The sequence below is a fragment of the Colobus angolensis genome, unplaced genomic scaffold (genome assembly GCF_000951035.1).
Source record: "Colobus angolensis palliatus isolate OR3802 unplaced genomic scaffold, Cang.pa_1.0 Scaffold14, whole genome shotgun sequence".
NCBI lineage: Eukaryota > Metazoa > Chordata > Mammalia > Primates > Cercopithecidae > Colobus > Colobus angolensis.
The window spans coordinates 22,962,746-22,981,240 of record NW_012114488.1 but is presented as its reverse complement, the minus strand read 5'-3'; the positions used below and the strand labels follow the sequence as shown (position 1 = coordinate 22,981,240).

Sequence of the window (18,495 nt, the reverse complement as noted above, 5' to 3'; positions counted from 1 at the left end):
TTCATTCTCACACTGCTATCAGGAACTGGTAATTTACAAAGAAACTAGGTAATTTATAAAGAGAACTGGGTAATTTATAAGAGGTTTAATTGGCTCATGGTTCCACAGGCTCTGCAGGAAAGCATGGCTCAGGAGGCCTCAGCAAGCCTACAATCATAGCAGAGGGTGAAGAGGAAGCAGGCGTAGTCTTTCCATGGCCAGAACAGGAGGAAGAGAGGGAGCAAATGTAAGAAAGAAGGAGGTGCTACACACTTTTAAACAACCAGATCTCATAAGAACTCTATCACCAAAGCAGCAAGGTGGAAATCTGCCCCCATGATTCAATCATCTCCCACCAGGCCCCTCCTCCAACACTGGTGACACAATTCTTCATGAGATTTGGGTGGGACACAGAGTGAAATCGTATCAGTACCCAACCTCGTATACACCATGTTTTCTTGATCTGACAACTTAGTCAACTAATGGGTAGGTAACATATACAGCATAGATATGCTGGACAAAGGGATAGTTTCATGTTTCAGTTTCATGTTTCATTGCACTACTCAGAATGGCATGCAATTTAAAACTTATGAACTGTTTAGTTCTGGAATTTTCCATTTAATATTTTTGGACCACAGTTAACCTCATCTAACTGAAACCATGAAAAGCAAAACTGATAAGGAGGGACAACTGTAAAAACCTCCTAACTGAAATATGACCAACCTTGAGAGAATCTATCTATGCCTTGGCAATATTTTTGAATCACAACTTTATTTTCAAAAATAAAATGCTTCCTATGGACAATTATAATTCTTCATTTTTCCTCTATACGCTGAGGACAACTCTTAGATTAATCATCAAAACTCTATTTTTTAAATTCTGTGATCTGACATGGATTATAATATCTCATTTAGAAGTCTAATGATTCTTCATTGACATCTTTGTATCATTCCCATTTCTAAATGGCACAGGTTATAGAGAAATATGTAAAAGATTAGGTTGTCTTTTGGTTATTTCTCAGATATGATTCTAATATTAAAATATAGAGCCAAGCTTGGCACTGTATACCCGGTACGTAAATTCCTTGAAATACATGTGAAGTCATCAGATCAATACATTGAAACAGTCCAATATTAGTTTTTCCTGATACCATTTATTCTGATATGGAGTACCAACTCTGACCTGAGGTGCTTGTCAGGAAACGAAATAAATGGAAGTGGAGTTTGCTTGCCACATTATAATGGAATGGAGATTGCATTATAATTCCCCAAATGGATACTAGCTATTTTAAATACAATACCTATAATGATTTCTGGGCCATCGTTACCTAGTGATTATAATCTTGTTCTAGCTCCACAGGCATTACCTCAGTCCACACCATCATTATCTCTCATCTAGTCTTCTTTAATAGCTTCCAACCTGCCCCTTTATAATTTATTGTCCACAGATCTGCTAGAGTAATCCTTTAAAAATGTAAAGATTATGTCTGCTTAAAAATCTTGAAAAAGGCCGGGCGCGGTGGCTCAAGCCTGTAATCCCAGCACTTTGGGAGGCCGAGACGGGCGGATCAGGAGGTCAGGAGATCGAGACCATCCTGGCTAACATGGTGAAACCCCGTCTCTACTAAAAAATACAAAAAACCACCGGGCGAGATGGCGGGCGCCTGTAGTCCCAGCTACTCGGGAGGCTGAGGCAGGAGAATGGCGTAAATCCGGGAGGCGGAGCTTGCAGTGAGCCCAGATCGCGCCACTGCACTCCAGCCTGGGCGACAGAGCTAGACTCCGTCTCAAAAAAAAAAAAAAAATCTTGAAAAGCTTCCCCTTGTAGTGTTGTAAAATCCAACTCTTTGCCTGCCCTGTGAGACCTGCATGATCTCGCTTCCCTCCTCTGATCTCATCTCATCCTTTCCCCTCAATGACTGAACTTCAGGGACACTGGCTTTCTTTCAGGTTCTAAAATGTGCCAAGCTCTTTCCAAATTTAGGACTTTACACATGCTTTCCCCACTTGTAGTGTGTTCCCTGACTCCCATCCACACCCTATTCCCATGACTAGTGTCTTATTTTCTTACAAAGTTCTTTGGCTTAAATGTCACCTCTGCAGAGGGGCCTTCTGTAAGCAACTTTCCAAAACTGTTTCATGTCTGTTAGAACTCATGTTTGTTTTCTTTATTACTTTGCAAAGAACTTATAATAGTATATTTATTCATATAGTAGTACTAATACTTTAAGTACCTCCCAATCTGTTTCTTTATCACTTCTCTCTCTCTGATCCAGTCTGCCATATAGCTCCAGAAAGTCAAAAAAGAGAGCAAGTACTTGTTTATAATAAGTCAGTAGGCTTGAAAACCAGGTTTGGAATATAGAGAGCATCTAAAGTCCTTTAGCTCCTTTTTAAGTACTAGGTTTTAATTGTCTGTATAAAAACATATAATTTTATATAAGGATAGTCAAATTAAAAAAGGTAGTGAGTAAAGCCCTCATTCCTTCCAAGCCCTGGGGAAGTGAAGAAAGAAGAGAACCTGATAGAGGTGGGAGGGTGAGACACTGGATATCTGGGTTTGGAAACCTCCTCTGTAGGCTTCAATTAGAAGAGATACTCACTCACCCCTGGTTGGGGAGAATTACAAATAGATCATGGAGTGGAGGACCCTCACTTTGACATGGGAGACTCAGCATTGTCGAGAAGGTAGAATGACTTGTCCAGACAGAAATGTCTAGCTTATGCTTCCAAACTTCCTTTGTTTCCTATACTGGGTGAACATTTTGTTGAGAGCTAGAGATTCTGCCAAGTACCTTCCTGTGGGCCTGCAGCAGAAACAAGAATGGATTCCCTGGGCCTTGAGAGCATGTATAGGGCTTCATAGCATCTGAGAATCCTACAGCTAGAGAGAGACAAGAGTGGACCACTTTAGTGGGGAAACGTCAAAAGAATAGGTAAAGAATTCACAGATTGCCAACAGGGGCTGATGCCTAGGCTGGGTCAGATCAGTTACTCCTTAATGAATTCTGGATTAGCCACTGAGACTAGCAAAGATCTGGAGGGCACAGTGGGGTTCAAAGGATTCTTCACCATGCCTCTACAAGTCACATAAATCTTGTACCCAACATATATCCTGACACTACCTTAGAAAGGAAGGCAGAGGGAGTGGGGATGGCCTGAAAATAAGAGAGGTTGGGTTATTATCCAGAAAAGACTGAATAATACTTAAAAAGATTGTTTAAAATAGTGAGACTAAGTTATAAACATAAAAATAAGTATAAAAGAACATTGTACTAAATGAAGTTTCTTTTCTTATGCTAGGTAGGGACTCTGAGAAAGACCTAGTTAATTATAAACAATATAAAATAATTACAGTTTTTCTGCTTATATGAGTTGAGATGTGATGAATTTTGCCTTTCAACAATTTTTATAGCTGTTAGTTTCTTTATATGTTGATACATTATGATTGACTATAAGACTGACAGTGCAAGTGAGACCTTTACCTTGAGAGCTTAAAGAGCTACTTGAACACCCTTGATTAAAGAATGGTCCTCTTCTATCAAGGAAGGTCATCCTCTTCAACTAAGTTTTCAACTTGAGGAGGGTTACACATGAAACACTGGAGGAAGGGGACACCTGTATAGCCAGACATCAGCTGAATCAACTCTGGTGATCAGTGGGTGGCAATGATGAAGCCAGATCACCTTCACATGAGACCTTCACCTTGAGTAGTTGAGTGTTGAGTAGACATTTTGCCACCATCTACTTATCCATCTATTTATTTGAAATAATAACTGTTAAAATAATGTCACCTTTTCAAAAGAAAGATGTTGTCTAATAAACGTAGTAGTGTTAAAAGCCACTCTTAAATAAGAAACCAAAGCCTTTGCTATGATTCATTTATATTAATTAAGGAAAACTGGCAATAACTTGGATTCTTTCCTTTCTAAAATGACCCTACCTGGGTTATCAGTAATTATATCCAATTGCTATTTACTTTCCCATCTTTCCCTGCATATTTAGGTGGAATTTAATGACCCAATGCTGGGCTCAAGAACCTGACCAAAGGCCTACTTTTCATAGAATTCAGGACCAACTTCAGTTATTCAGAAATTTTTTCTTAAATAGCATTTATCAGTGCAGAGATGAAGCAAACACCAGTGGAGTCATAAATGAAAGCTTTGAAGGTAAGTTTGATTCTTCAGAATATTATAGTTTTCTCTGCACTGTGAGCTGAACAAGGTTAAAATGGAATGTACACAGAAAGCATTTTGGGGTAGGCAAAAAGAATAATATGTTGGCACCTTTGTTATCATAATTAAGTGTTTATTGCATTCCTCTGTGAAAATTATTTGTATTATGCACTAAATTGAAAAAATAAAGGATAGTGCTATGGCCCCTGGATTTATAATCTAAGATAGTAAGGAGGAGAATTAACATGTTAGACTATGTTTTCATAAGGTCTGTTCTCCTCTTCTCCCCCTACACACCAGTTTGGGCCTCGAGTACAGAGTTAATTACAGACTCTGCTTATGGTACATTATCATCGTTGGCCTATGCAGAGCTCCTATCTTGTTTGTGTGTTTAGCCATTGTATCCCCATATTCCTCTCCTCTTCAACTTCCTCCCTCCCCGTCAGGCAACCATTCTAATGTCTTTAGTGTGTATCTTTTCATTTGTATGTTTTCCTGCAAAATGTGTATTTTTTTTGTGAAATGAATGCATTTTTCCTTCCGTTTTCGTTAAGCACTGTATTTTTAAGGTCTCTCCGTGTTGCTACGTATATATCTAATCCTTTGCTTCTTACTGATGAGTAATTTTGCTGTGATTGTTGTAGTGGATCAGGTCTTGCTAAGATCTAGTCTGATTCTATGACTTTAGTGTTTGGTGATTAAGATAATAATACTCTGGGCCGGGCACGGTGGCTCAAGCCTTTAATCCCAGTACTTTGGGAGGCCCAGGCAGGTGGATCATGAGGTCAGGAGCTTGAGAGCATCCTGGCTAACACAGTGAAACCCCATCTCTACTAAAAATACAAAAAAAGAAAAAAAAAAATTAGCCTGTCGTGGTGGCGGGCGCCTGTAGTTCCAGCTACTCTGGAGGCTGAGGCAGGAGAATGGCGTGAACCCGGGAGGCAGATGGCACCACTGCACTCCAGCCTGGGTGACAGAGTGAGACTCTGTCTCAAAAAATAAAATAAAATAAAATAAATGAATAAATTCTGGAACCATTCTACTATGATGGACAGACTAAGCCTTTTAATTAAATGTAAACAGACTTAAAACACAGTAGTCACTTAATTCATTTCTAAAGTCACATTTACTGTATGTGTGCCTAATTGGCTGCAGAAAAATGAATTTAAAATATTTCTCCTTCAGCTGATCTAGAACTTCTTGTTATTAAAAGTTTGCCAGGCCCTTTGTTTATTTAAATGCAGATGTCCTTGCTTACAAACCAAACTGGCAAGATGGATCACAACTTAGAATCTCTCAGAAATTAGGCTTCTTGCTATTTGCAGTGACTGACTATAAGACTGAGTGCAGGAGACACCTTTACCTTGAGAGCTTACACAGCTACTTGCACATCTTTATTAAAGAATGGTCCTCTCCTATCAGGGAAGGTCATCCTCTTCAACCAAGTTTTCAACTTGAGGAGGGCTACCCGTGTAACGGTGGAGAAAGGGCACAGCTGTGTAGCCAGACATCAGCTGAATCAACTCTGGTGATCAGTGGGTGGCAATGATGAAGCCAGATCACCTTCACATGAGACCTTCACCTCGAGTGATGCACTTGACTAATAGCAGATAAAAAGAAGCAGCCCATGGACAGACGTCTACTTGTCTATACGTCTTACTACATATTTTGGGTGACTTTGGATCCATTATATGAGCATAAAACTCTGATCATGTAACTTCTTTAACACAAACTGCTAAGCGACAGATTGGAAAGGGTTGCACGTGCCTTGGCCATATGTCATAACCTTCATTAGAGGAAACCTTGTTAATAGTCTCACATTGTTTCTACTCACTGTCACCCTGGACAGAGCCGATTCTAAGAATGCCAATAGCAGAACACTTGGGTGTTATAACTGGCACAGCAACTCCATCCTTTGGGGGGCTCTACATATATACTTGCCTATATGAATAGGCAAACATACCTTTAAGCCATTCTAGACACTATTAAGGCCTTGTCATTTTCTAAGCATTTACTTAATGAGACATTTCTCTGAATAAAATGTTGATAATTAAAAAAATTATTTCAACAGATACTGATTTGGGGGCCAGGCATAGTGTAAGCACCTGTATTTAATGTGTTCATTTGTCTGCTTTAAAGAAAAACAAGAGGTGAGAGTATTTCTTTCTCTTGGAAGCTAGAATCAGTTTCCTTAATTTTGTTTGCCGAGTTTAGTAGTAAACTAGCTTTTACTGGTGATATTGAAAGTTGTCCTTGTCATAAGACTATATCTATATCCATAGGAAATACTGGTGTCACCAGTTCACTATTTAATAATACTGTTTTGCTCAAGCCATTTCAATCTGCTCCAGCCTGGCCTGGTTCTTATTTGTCATAACTTCACTTATGGAAACTTTAGAGGAACAATCATGCAGAGCGGTTTGCCAATATGTAAAATTAAACCTTTTGTTCCTAAGATAGATAACAGTAACTGGGTTGAATTGAATATAGACATATCTGAAAGGCAGGCAGAACACGGTTTTGCTTGCTTGGCATTGAAAGCACATTTTCTTAACTATATCACTCCTCTTATTTTTTTGTATAAATTTATGGGGTACAAGATTATTTAGTAATGAAGTCAGGGCTTTTAGGGTATCTATCACTTGAAAATGTACCTTGTACCCACTAAGTAATTTCTTATCACTCTCCCACAACCTTACCCTTTCAAGTTTTCATTGTCTATCATTTCACACTCTACCTCTATGCGTACACATTGTTTCAACCCCACTGATGAGTGAGAACATGTGATATTTGTCTTTCTGTGTTTGACTTATTTTATTTAAGATAATTGCCTCCAGTTTCATCCATGTTGCTACAAAACACATGATTGCATTCCTTTTTAGTGGCTGAATAGTATTTCATTGTCTATACCACATTTTCATTATCCAGTCATCCATAGATAGACACTAGGTTGATCCCATACCTTTGCTATTATGAGTAGTACTGTGATAAACATATGAGTGTAAGTATGTTTTTGATGTAGTGATTTCTTTTCCTTTGGGTAGATACCTAGTAATGGAATTGCTGGATTGGTTGCCAGATTGTATTTTTAGCTTTTTGAGAAATCTCCATACTGTTTCCCATAAAAGTTGTATTAATTTACATTCCCACCAACAGTATGTAAGTGTTCCTCTTTGTCTGCATCTTCGCCAATATCTATTATTTTTGACTTTTTAATAGTAGCCATTCTGACTGGGGGAGGATGATATCTTATTATTTTAATTTGCATTTCTCTGATGATTAGGGATGTTGGGCATTTTTCTATATACCTGTTGGTCAGTTGTATGTCTTCTTTTGATAAAACATCTATTCACATATTTTGCCCACTTTTTAATGGTATTATTTGCTCGTTTGTTGTTGTTGAGTGCTTGAATTCCTTGTATATTCTGGATATCAGACCCCTGTTGAGTGAATATTTTGCAAATATTTTCTCCCATTCTGCAGATTGTCTCTTTATTCCATTGATTATTTCTTTTTCTGCACAAGCTTTTTAGCTTAATTAAGTCACATTTGTCTATTTTTGTTCATGTTGCCTGTGCTTTCAGTGTCTAAGTCATGAATTCTTTGCCTAGACCAATATCCAGAAGAGTTTTCCTTAGGCTTTCTTCTAGTATTTTCACAGTTTCATGTATTACATGTAAGTGTTCTAATTCATTGTAAGTTAAGTTTTGTATATGGTGAGAGTAAGGGTCCAGTTTCATTTTTCTGCATATATCCAATTTTCCTGGCACCATTTATTGAAAGGGGTGTTTTTCTCCCCAGTATGGGTTCTTGTTGACTTTGCCAAAGATCAGTTGACTGTAAATATGTGACTTTATTTCTGGATTCTGGATTCTGTTTCATTAAACTATATGTTTATTTTTATATCAGTACCATACTGTTTGATTACTATAGCCATGTAGTATTATTTGTTTTTTTAAAATTTATTTTTGGCCGGGCGTGGTGGTTCATGCAGGTAATCCCAGCACTTTGGGAGGCCAAGGTGGGCAGATCACGAGGTCAGGAGATCGAGACCATCCTGGCTAACATGGTGAAACCCCGTCTCTACTAAAAGTACAAAGAAAAAAAAAAATTAGCCGGGCATGGCGGCAGGCGCCTGTAGTCCCAGGTACTCGGGAGGCTGAGGCAGGAAAATGGCATGAATCCGGGAGGCAGAACTTGCAGTGAGCCAAGATTGCGCCACTGCACTCCAGCCTGGGCAACAGAGCGAGACTCTGTCTCAAAAAAAAAATTATTTTTAATTTTTGTGGGTACATAGTAGATGTATATATTTATAGGGCACATGAGATGTTTTGATACAGGCATGTAATGTGCAACAATCACATCATAGAGAATGGAGTATCCACCCTCAAGCATTTATCCTTTGTGTTACGAACCAATTTTTTACTTCTAGTTATTTTAAAATGTACAATTAAATTATTATTGACTATAGTTACCCTATTGTGGTATCAAATATTTAGTCTTATTCATTCTTTCTCTTTTTTGTACCCAATAACCATCCTCAACTCCCACCCTGTCCCTTACTACCCTTCCCAGCTTCTGGTAACTGTCCTTCTACTCTCTGTCTTCATGGGTTCAATTGTTTTGATTTTTATATTTCACAAATAAGTGAGAACATGAGATATTTATCTTTCTGTGTCTGGCTTATTTCACTTAACATAATAATCTCCAGTTCCATCCACATTCTTGCAAATGACAGGATCTCATTGTTTTTATGGCTGAATAGTACTCCACTGTACTATATGCATATACCACATTTTCTTTATCCATTTATCTTTTTTTTTTTTTTTTTTTGAGACAGTCTCACTCTGTCGCTCAGACTGGAAAGCAATGGCATGATCTCGGCTCAGTGGAACCTGCCCCTTTCAGTTTCAAGCAATTCTCCTGCCTCAGCATTCCAAGTAGCTGGGACTATAGGCACACACCACCATACTTGGCTAACTTCTGTGTTTTTTTTTAGTAGAGACTGGGTTTCGCCATGTTGGCCAGGCTGGTCTAGAACTTCTGACCTCAAGTAATCCGCCCACCTCGGCCTCCCAAAGTGCTGGGATTACAGGTGTGAGCCACTGCACCTGGCCTATCCATTTATCTACAGATGGACACTTAGGTTGTTTCCAAATCTTAGCTATTGTAAACAGTACTGCAGTAAACACAGGAGTGCAGGTATCTCTTTGATGTACTGATTTCCTTTCTTTTGGGCATCTGTCCAGCAGTGGGATTGCTGAATCAAATGGTAGATCTATTTTCGTTTTTTGAGGAACCTCCAAACTGTTCTTCATAGCGGTCGTACTAATTTACATTCCCACCAACAGTGTATGAGGATTCCCTTTCTCCACATCCTTGCTAGCATTTGCTGTTGCCTGTCTTTTCAATGTAAGCCATTTTAACTTGACTGAGCTGATATCTCAATGTAGTTTTGGTTTGCATTTCTCTGATGATCAATGATGCTGGGCATTTTTTCACATGCTGTTTGCCATTTGTATTTCTTTTTATTAGAAATGTCTATTCACGATTTCAGGAAGCTCTGGGATGTAAGGGCTGACCCTAGTTTTCTGGTACCTATCTCTGGGGTGATTAGCACAGGTAAATAGTGGTATGGAGAGTAAGAGCTTAAAAAAGTAGGTGGTTGGAGTGTGCGGTCTGGATTGGTTGATCTGCATTTGAAAAGTACATTTCAAGGCCAGTTGTTTACTAGCTCTAGAAATGGGCAAACACTGAGAGGGGCTGTGCTTCTAGGGTCACCAGAATGTCAAAACATCAGAATACAAAAAATAAAAGATATGCTTAATATTAATATGTTCATTCAAAGTGTAGAAACAATCTGCCAAGAATGAGAATAAGCCCAGTGCTATTATAAGAAAAACTGAGTATTTTTTCTTTTCTTCTTTTCTTTTTTATTGGCCACTGGGAAATCCTATTTGGCAAAGTACTTGTTCAAGTCTCTTGATCATTTTTCTATTTGGTTGTCATTGCCTTATTATTAAATAAAGTTTTGTATATTCTAGATGTAAAAAAAAGAAATGTCTATTCAAATCTTTTGCCCATTTTTTTGATCAGACTATTAGCTTTTTTCCTATTGAGTTATTTGAGCTCTTTATGTATTCTGGTTATTAACCCCTTGTCAGATGGGTAGTTTGCAAGCATTTTCTTCCATTCTGTGGATTGTCTCTTCATTTTGTTGATTGTTCCCTTTGCTGTGAAGAAGCTTTTTAAATTTTATGTGATCCCATTTGTCCATTTTTGCTTTGACTGCCTGTGCTTGTGGGGTGTTGCTCAAGAAATTTTTGCCCCAACCAATGTCCTGGAGATTTTCCCCAGTGTTTTCTTGTAGTATTTTCATGGTTTGAAGTCTTAGATTCAAATCTTTAATGCATTTTTAGATTTTTATATATGTAGAGAGAGAGGGGTCTAGTTTTATTCTTCTGTATATGGATATCCAGTTTTCCCAGCAGCATTTATTGAAGAGACTGTCTTTTCCCCAGTATACGTTCTTGGCATCTTTGTAAAAAATGATTTCACTGTAAGTGTGTGAATTTATTTCTGTATCCTTTATTCTGTTCTTTTTTATGGCTAAATAGTATTCCATTTTGTATATGTACCTTTGGTCTATGTGTCAGATTTTATGCCAGTACCATACTGTTTTGGTTACTATAGGTCTGTAGTATAATTTGAATCCAGTAATGTGATTCTTACAGTTTTGTTCCTTTTGCTTATGATAGCCTTGGCTATTCTGAGTCTTTGTGGTTCTACATAAATTTTAGGATTTTTTTCTATTTCTTTGAAGAATGTCATTGGTATTTTGATAGGGATTGCATTGAGTATGTAGATTGCTTTGGGTAGTATGGTCATTTTTTTTTTTTTTTTTTTTTGAGACAGAGTCTCGCTCTGTCGCCCAGGCTGGAGTTCAGTGGCGCGATCTCGGCTCACTACAAGCTCCGCCTCCCGGGTTCCCGCCATTTTCCTGCCTCAGCCTCCGGAGTAGCTGGGACTACAGGCGCCCGCCACCTCGCCCGGCTAATTTTTTTTGTATTTTTAGTAGAGACGGGGTTTCACCGTGTTAGCCAGGATGGTCTCGATCTCCTGACCTCGTGATCCGCCCGTCTCGGCCTCCCAAAGTGCTGGGATTACAGGCTTGAGCCACCGCGCCGGGCCAGTATGGTCATTTTAACAATATTGATTCTTCCAATCCTTGAGCATGGAATATTTTTCCATTTGTTTGTGCCTCCTACAATTTCTTTCATCAGTGTTTTGTAGTTTCCCTTGTGGAGAATTTTCATCTCCTTGGTTAACATATTCCTAGTTATTTCATTCTTTTTGTGGCTCTTGTAAGTGGCATTGCCTTCTTGATTTAATTCTCAGCTAGATTATTTTTGGTATATAGAAATGCACTGAACTTTTGTACATTGATTTTGTATCCTGAAACTTTACTGAATTTATTTATGAAATCTCAGAGTTTCAATGATAAGAGCACGCTAATATCCCTGATGAACACAGATGCAAAAATTCTCAACAAAATACTGGCAAGCCAAATCCAAGAGCACATGGAAAGGATAGTATACTATGATCAAGTAAGATTTATCCCATGGATGCAAGGATAGTTCAACATATGTGTATATGTTGAAGACACATTTTGTGGAATCTTTAGGTTTTTCTAGATATAAGATAGTATCATCTGTGAATGCCTTTTATGAGATGCCTTTTTATTTTCTTTCCCCTGCCTGGTTGCTCTGGCTAGGACTTACAGTACTATGTTGAATAAGAGTGGTGAAAGTGGCCATCCTTGTCTTGTTCCAGTTATTAGAGAAAATGTTTTCAACTTTCCCCCATTTAGTACAATGTTGGCTGTGGATTTGTCATATATAGCCTTTATTATTTTGAAATATGTTCCTTCCATGCCTATTTGTTGAGAGCTTTTATTATGAAAGGATGCTAAATGTTATCAAATGCCTTTTCTGCATCTGCTGATATGATCGTATGGTTTTTGTCTTTCATTCTGTGGATGTAATGTATCATGTGTCTTCAACACATACACGTATGTTGAACTATCCTTGCATACCTGGGATAAATCTTACTTGATCATAGTGTACTATCTTTTTCATGTGCTCTTGGGTTTGGTTTGCCAGTATTTTGTTGAGAATTTTTGCATCTGTGTTCATCAGGGATATTAGTGTGCTCTTATCATTGAAAGCAACAAACAAGCCTCAAAATTTTTGACTGATAAGGCTCAAATTCTTTGTGATTATAATTTTATAATTAACACAATCATGAACTTCTTAAATGTTTAAAAATAATTTTTATTTTATTTTACAACAACCATAAAAATGACTCCTGATTCCTTTCTATTTTTCTTGTAACTTTTCCAGTAATTAATCTCAATAACTGTTCTTGCTATATTATTTTGTAACTGTATCTACATTTGAAAGATCTTTATTGTAAAAGTAATTTATGTTTGTCATAAAAAATATAAAATTATTTAAGCAGTCTAAAAAGTAAAAGTTTCCTAATTCATCCTTATCTCACTCCCTAGTGTTAGCCACAGCTAACAATTTGGTTATGTATTTGTAGATATTGTATGTGCATATATAGCCATTTAGGGAAATGCTCATTTATGTATGTTTGTGTATATACTATCTGAATTCAGATATTAAATTTAGGTAGTCTAAAGGAATTGGTGGGCTGTAGATTCTCTAGTAGGTTCTCCAGCATTTTTTTTCTTACAAATAGGCTTATTTTTAAGGAGTTGGTGAGAAGATGATTTTGTATTACATCTTCTGCCAGAATCCAGGAGAATGAGCATTCTATGTTGTTATTGGTAAGAAATCCATGTTCTGTGGGAGTCCAGTGGAAGGATGCCAAGTCTACACTATGGTGGAGGGACAGTCAAGAAAAGCCATGGAGAGGAGGTTACATCTAAGCTGAGACCTACTTAGAAGCTGAGATATGAAAAAAAGAAGCTGAGGTATCCTATGTATTTCAGGATAAAAGGAGCAGCATGTAGAAAAGCAGGGAATAATAGAAAATGAGATATTCATAGAACTACACTTAGTTTATTATACATGAGAATGTGGCAAGTGATAAAATTGGAGGGTTATTGGTCACACTAATCAAAAGTAAGGTATGAAAAATAACAAAAGCTGAATTAATGAATGGTAACAGGTGTAGAGAGAACAAAAGAGAGTCTGGAGTTACCATAGAGGTAGATGGACTTGGCAACTAAGTGGGTGAAAAAGAGAAAGGAGAAAGTTGGTAAAAACCAACACTATTCCTGGAGATGAGGAACATAGAAAGAGGAACAGTTTTGCATATGTTTGGTTTGAGTTGGCTGTGGCATATCTAAGTGGGTAAGTCCAGGACACAGTCAAGATATGGGGTCATACTCAGTTGAAAGATCTGTCCTGTAAATATAGGTGGTTGAATTCCAGGGTGCAGATGAAGTCATTAAATTAGAGTGTATGAAATAAGAAGAGAGTGAAAAGTGGATGGAACCCAGAGAACAGCCAGTATAGGAGGGGCTTACAAAGATGGTGGACATTGGGAGGAGCAGCCAGAAAGGGAAGAGGAAAGCCATAGGGAGTGTTGTTATGGAAACTCAGAAAAGAGAGACTTAGAAAGGAGAGAGTGAACAAATGCTGCAGAGAGGTAAAGCAATCCAGAAGGTTGCACAGATTTTGCAGTTGACTCGTATTCTAAAATTCAACTCTTTGCTCCTGGAATCCTTTCCTTCTAATGTACAAAGACATATTATAAAAGTCACAGAGGGCCAGGCACAGTGGCTACGCCTGTAATCCCAGCACTTTGGGAGGCGGATCACGAGGTCAGGAGATCCAGACCATCCTGGCTAATGTAGTGAAACCCCATCTCTACTAAACAATAGAAAAAATTAACCAGGCATGGTGGCAGGCGCCTGTAGTCCCAGTTACTCGGGAGGCTGAGGCAGGAGAATGGCGTGAATCCAGGAGGCAGAGCTTGCAGTGAGCTGAGATCGCGCCACTGCACTCCAGCCCGGGCGACAGAGCAAGACTCCGTCTCAAAAAAAAAAAAAAAAAAAAAAAAAATACCTCTGTGAAAGGCTTTTAATTAGAATAGTAGCTAATTTTATTTTAGTACTTTTCCACGTGCCACTCACTGTGCTATGTAGGTTAGCTCATTAAATCTTTACGAAAGTCTTATGAAGTGAGTATTACTGTATCGCGATTTTACAGATGAGAAAACTGAGGTTTAGTAACTTGCTCATAATCATACTGCTGAAATAGGGCTAGAATTTGTCTACATTGTTGAGCCTTTCCTCTCAGCCTTCACAAATCCCTGGCTGTAGCAGGGAAATGACCCACACAATATCCCCAATTATGTTATCAATAGTGTACTGCACAGCTAGGTATAATGAAAGCAATGATTACTTATGACCTGCTAGAAAATATACACCATTTTTTAGGATTATACCAAATCTATTTAGGTACCAACTTGTTGGCAGAAAGAATTAAAATTCTAAATAATATTCATAACAATAGAGAAGCAGACAAATATTAAAAGTAATGATGCAGGAAGAATTTAACAGGGAATATCATCAAACTATTACAATTTAGAAAGAAGCATTTCTGGGCCATGACAGAAATAAAATTTTAGGAAAAGAGAAATTGCTATTCTATTATTTACAATGAATGTAAATCCTGAAGATAAGGAATGAAAAGAGATGTGGAAATCACTAAATTCATAATTGAGTTTGTGACTGAACAAGAGAGGCAGGGAAGAGAGAAGAAATTGAACTAAAGCAGAGTTTGCATATCTGCAAAGGATAGAAATAGTGGAACAGACCCTTCAAGGCAAACCTAAACTTAATTATATTTTCAATAAAAAAGAATGTGTTTAATAATAGCTTACTGCTTTGTGGACTGGTGGGCATATTTAGCAAAGCAATAAAATGACTATCTTCATTGTTGTTGTTGGAGATATGTAAGTAGATAAGAAAAGCTATTGAAATGACTTTTTTTAAGCAAAAAAGTGGGGGTGCTTAGGAAAACAGGGATCAATAATACCATGCCTATCCTATGGTCCTACTGACCTAATGGGGTGGAAAGGGGATAGAGAGAGAAGATTAGTAACATATCTGGGCATCTAGTAAAAATATCCCAGTGACTTCATCCAAACATTTGTGTAAACATCACCTCATCAGTCCCGGAGACTTCTACAGGAAACAAATCTAAATGCTCCTCTGCTGTTCTAAACATAGCCAGTCAGCCGGCATATGTCTAGCCTGTAAATACCCCGTCTTACTTGGAAGTCTTTATTTTAATATTTCTCTCTTAAAGAGGTTGCCCAGTGCATGCTATCTTTGTTCAGGATACCTGCTTTAAGATCTGACCCATAGACTACTTATTAAATAATTTTTAAACAGAAACAAACAAATAAGACAACCTATCTCTCCTATCGCAATCTCTTGTAAGCTCTTTTTGCAACAAGAAGATGTACTAATTGCTGAAAGCTTGCCAGGGTCAAGTTACTAAATATTGCTACAAGTACTATAAACCAATAAAGTAGTTAGCTAATGATTTTTCTTTGACACATGACAACAGAATTTGCAAAAAGAATTTATTTGCCTCATATAAAATATTATTTTTCAGACAACTCAACAAGTAAAAAGTTTAAAAAATTAAAATCATTTTTTAGTAGGAAGTTTTCCAATATGCTCATTCATGGATTAAAGGTATGACAATGAAATAGCTGATATGAGTGGGTAGACTATATTGTAGATTTAAGTTTTTGTTGAAATTTTAAACTTTCCTTTAGCCTGATTTCTTTAAGCCTGTTAAGAACCTCCTACTTTCCCCAATTATTGGATTAGTGTACTACTTAAAGTTAAATATCTTATTTTTTCCTAACATTTAAAAACATTTTCCATTGCTATTATTACATACACCAAGTTATTCTTATGGGCATCTTAATGGCTATTAGTGCATATTGGCAATAATCGTAACAGTTGAATACCTTCCACAGGTGTTGAATACCTTCCACAGGTGTTCAACACCCAGGTACTAACCAAACTTGGCATCTGATAAAGTTCTTTCTATTAAGGAGATAATTTTACAACACATCTAACTATTCATGTGTTTTGAACTATGCTATAATGATGTTTGAACAATGAAGAGGAAAATTAGATGATACCAATGAGCCTGTGAACCTGTAGCTTGGCTATCTTGTTCTTCAGCAGTTTGGGGGGTCCGCACAAAGGAAATGCATACCTAATGATATGGGGAGAAGGGATGTAGTTCATATGCTCTTATAAAATAAGCTTTGTAGTTCAGTTAAACTTAATAAATAGGTAGATCCATTAAATTTTTATTGGGAAAAATAGGTGCACTGGTACCTCCCTTAGTCTTTTTAAATTATGTTATTTTCCTCATATTTCAATTTAAGTTCATTACAAATACATCAGACCTGGGTGTGAGTCAGGGCTGAATGTAGAAATGTTGTTTCATTCATTGCTATATCCATCAATAACTAGAACACAGGCTTGGAATGTAGTAGTCATCAGTAAATGTTATATTAAGCAATTAATTTAGCAAAATTACTAAATCTAAAAAAACCAATCTTTAAAAGTAGATATTTCAGTTGCTGTGGAAGTATGAAAAGTAAATAGACCAAAAGGGCCCTCTTAGGGCCAATTAAGTCCTATCACAAAGACCATGACTTGCTCCGCTTATTAAGGCAGAGTTAATCACCCCTGTGCTCCTACTACATTTAAAAATATTCCTTTATTAAAGTGCATGTCACCTTCTGTAGTAATTGATCTTCTTCCCTACTAGACTGCAGCAGCCTCAAGGACAAGAAGCATGTTTTATTTATCTTTGTATTCCCAACACTTAGTAGTCCTCATAAACGTTTGCTGAACAAATGTATAAGGTTGGTGTTGCTATAATTCTGATATAGCCTGTATATTATTACAATAAATACTTAAATACATGCTAGAATAACATTCATATCTTTTCACAGGTGAAGATGGCGATGTGATTTGTTTGAATTCAGATGACATTATGCCAGTTGCTTTAATGGAAACCAAGAACCGAGAAGGGTTAAACTATATGGTACTTGCTACAGAATGCAGCCAAGGTGAAGAAAAGTCTGAGGGTCCCCTAGGCTCCCAGGAATCTAAATCTTGTGGTCTGAGGAAAGAAGAGAAGGAACCACATGCAGACAAAGATTTCTGCCAAGAAAAACAAGTGGCTTACTGCCCTCCTGGCAAGCCTGAAGGCCTGAACTATGCCTGTCTCACTCACACTGGATATGGAGATGGGTCTGATTAATAGCATTGTTTGGGAAATGCAGAGATGAGATAAACACTCTCATTCAGTAGTTACTGAAAGAAAACTCTACTAGAATGATACATGAAATGGAGGTCTATAACTCCAAATAAACAGTGCAACATTCCCGGGTTCTTATCTTGGTTCTGAGAGCCATTTGGTTTCAGTTGTAGCAATCCCCATATCAGCTGCCTGACTTTCAGTAGAATTATGAGATGAACACTAAGCATGTGGAAAGCTTAGGAAGACTCAGAAGTCTGGAAGGGAAACACTGCTCTCTCTCTCCCTTGAGGTGCTTTAGACTCTTACCCACCTTTCAGTTTGGGCTGTAATAAAATTATCTTGGCCACATGTTTAGAGACAGAATAGATGTGTTCAGGGATCTGAAGAAGAGGCTAAGTAGTAGGCTCAGGGGGTCAATTGAACTACAGATAATCTCAAATGGGACCGAGGAAATGAGAAATAATTCAACACATACAGAAGAAACCAGCACCTGTGACATGAGAAATCACTTGGAAAGCTATTACTGCAATGATATATATTATATTTTTCTTATTTTTTATTTTTTAATTTTTGAGATGGAGTCTCGCTGTGTTGCCCAGGCTGGAGTTCAAAGGCACGATCTCGGCTCACTGCAACCTCCACCTCCTGGGATCAAGCAATTCTGGTGCCTCAGCCTCCTAAGTAGCTGGGATTACAGGTGTGTGCCACCACACCCAGCTAACTTTTGTATTTTTAGTAGAGACGAGGTCTCACCATATTGGCCAGGCTGGTCTAGAACTCCTGACCTCATGATCCACCCACCTTGGCCTCCCAAAGTGCTGGGATTACAGGTGTAAGCCACTGCGCCTGGCCAATATATATTGTCTTTAATCACTACTGTAAAATATTTTGTATTTTTGAGGCTTACAACAGTAGATTCAGTCATATTGAAAATAAGACTATGAAGATCATTAAGTTCTGAAGTTTTGCACCCTGTAATCTTCAGTTGTATAAAAATCACTCTGA

General features: G+C 37.7%; 1 protein-coding gene across 1 annotated transcript in view; it reads left to right on the top strand.

The window, feature by feature from the left end:
- ROS1 (ROS proto-oncogene 1, receptor tyrosine kinase) overlaps window positions 1-17,615 on the top strand; it is a 146,568-nt gene extending 128,953 nt beyond the window's left edge. The window contains exons 42-43 of the mRNA XM_011935073.1: window positions 3,984-4,147; window positions 17,180-17,615. Coding sequence (XP_011790463.1) covers window positions 3,984-4,147; window positions 17,180-17,490 — 475 coding nt within the window. The 3' untranslated portion in view covers window positions 17,491-17,615. The remainder of the gene's footprint in view (window positions 1-3,983; window positions 4,148-17,179) is intronic.
- The last annotated feature ends 880 nt before the right edge of the window (window positions 17,616-18,495 follow it).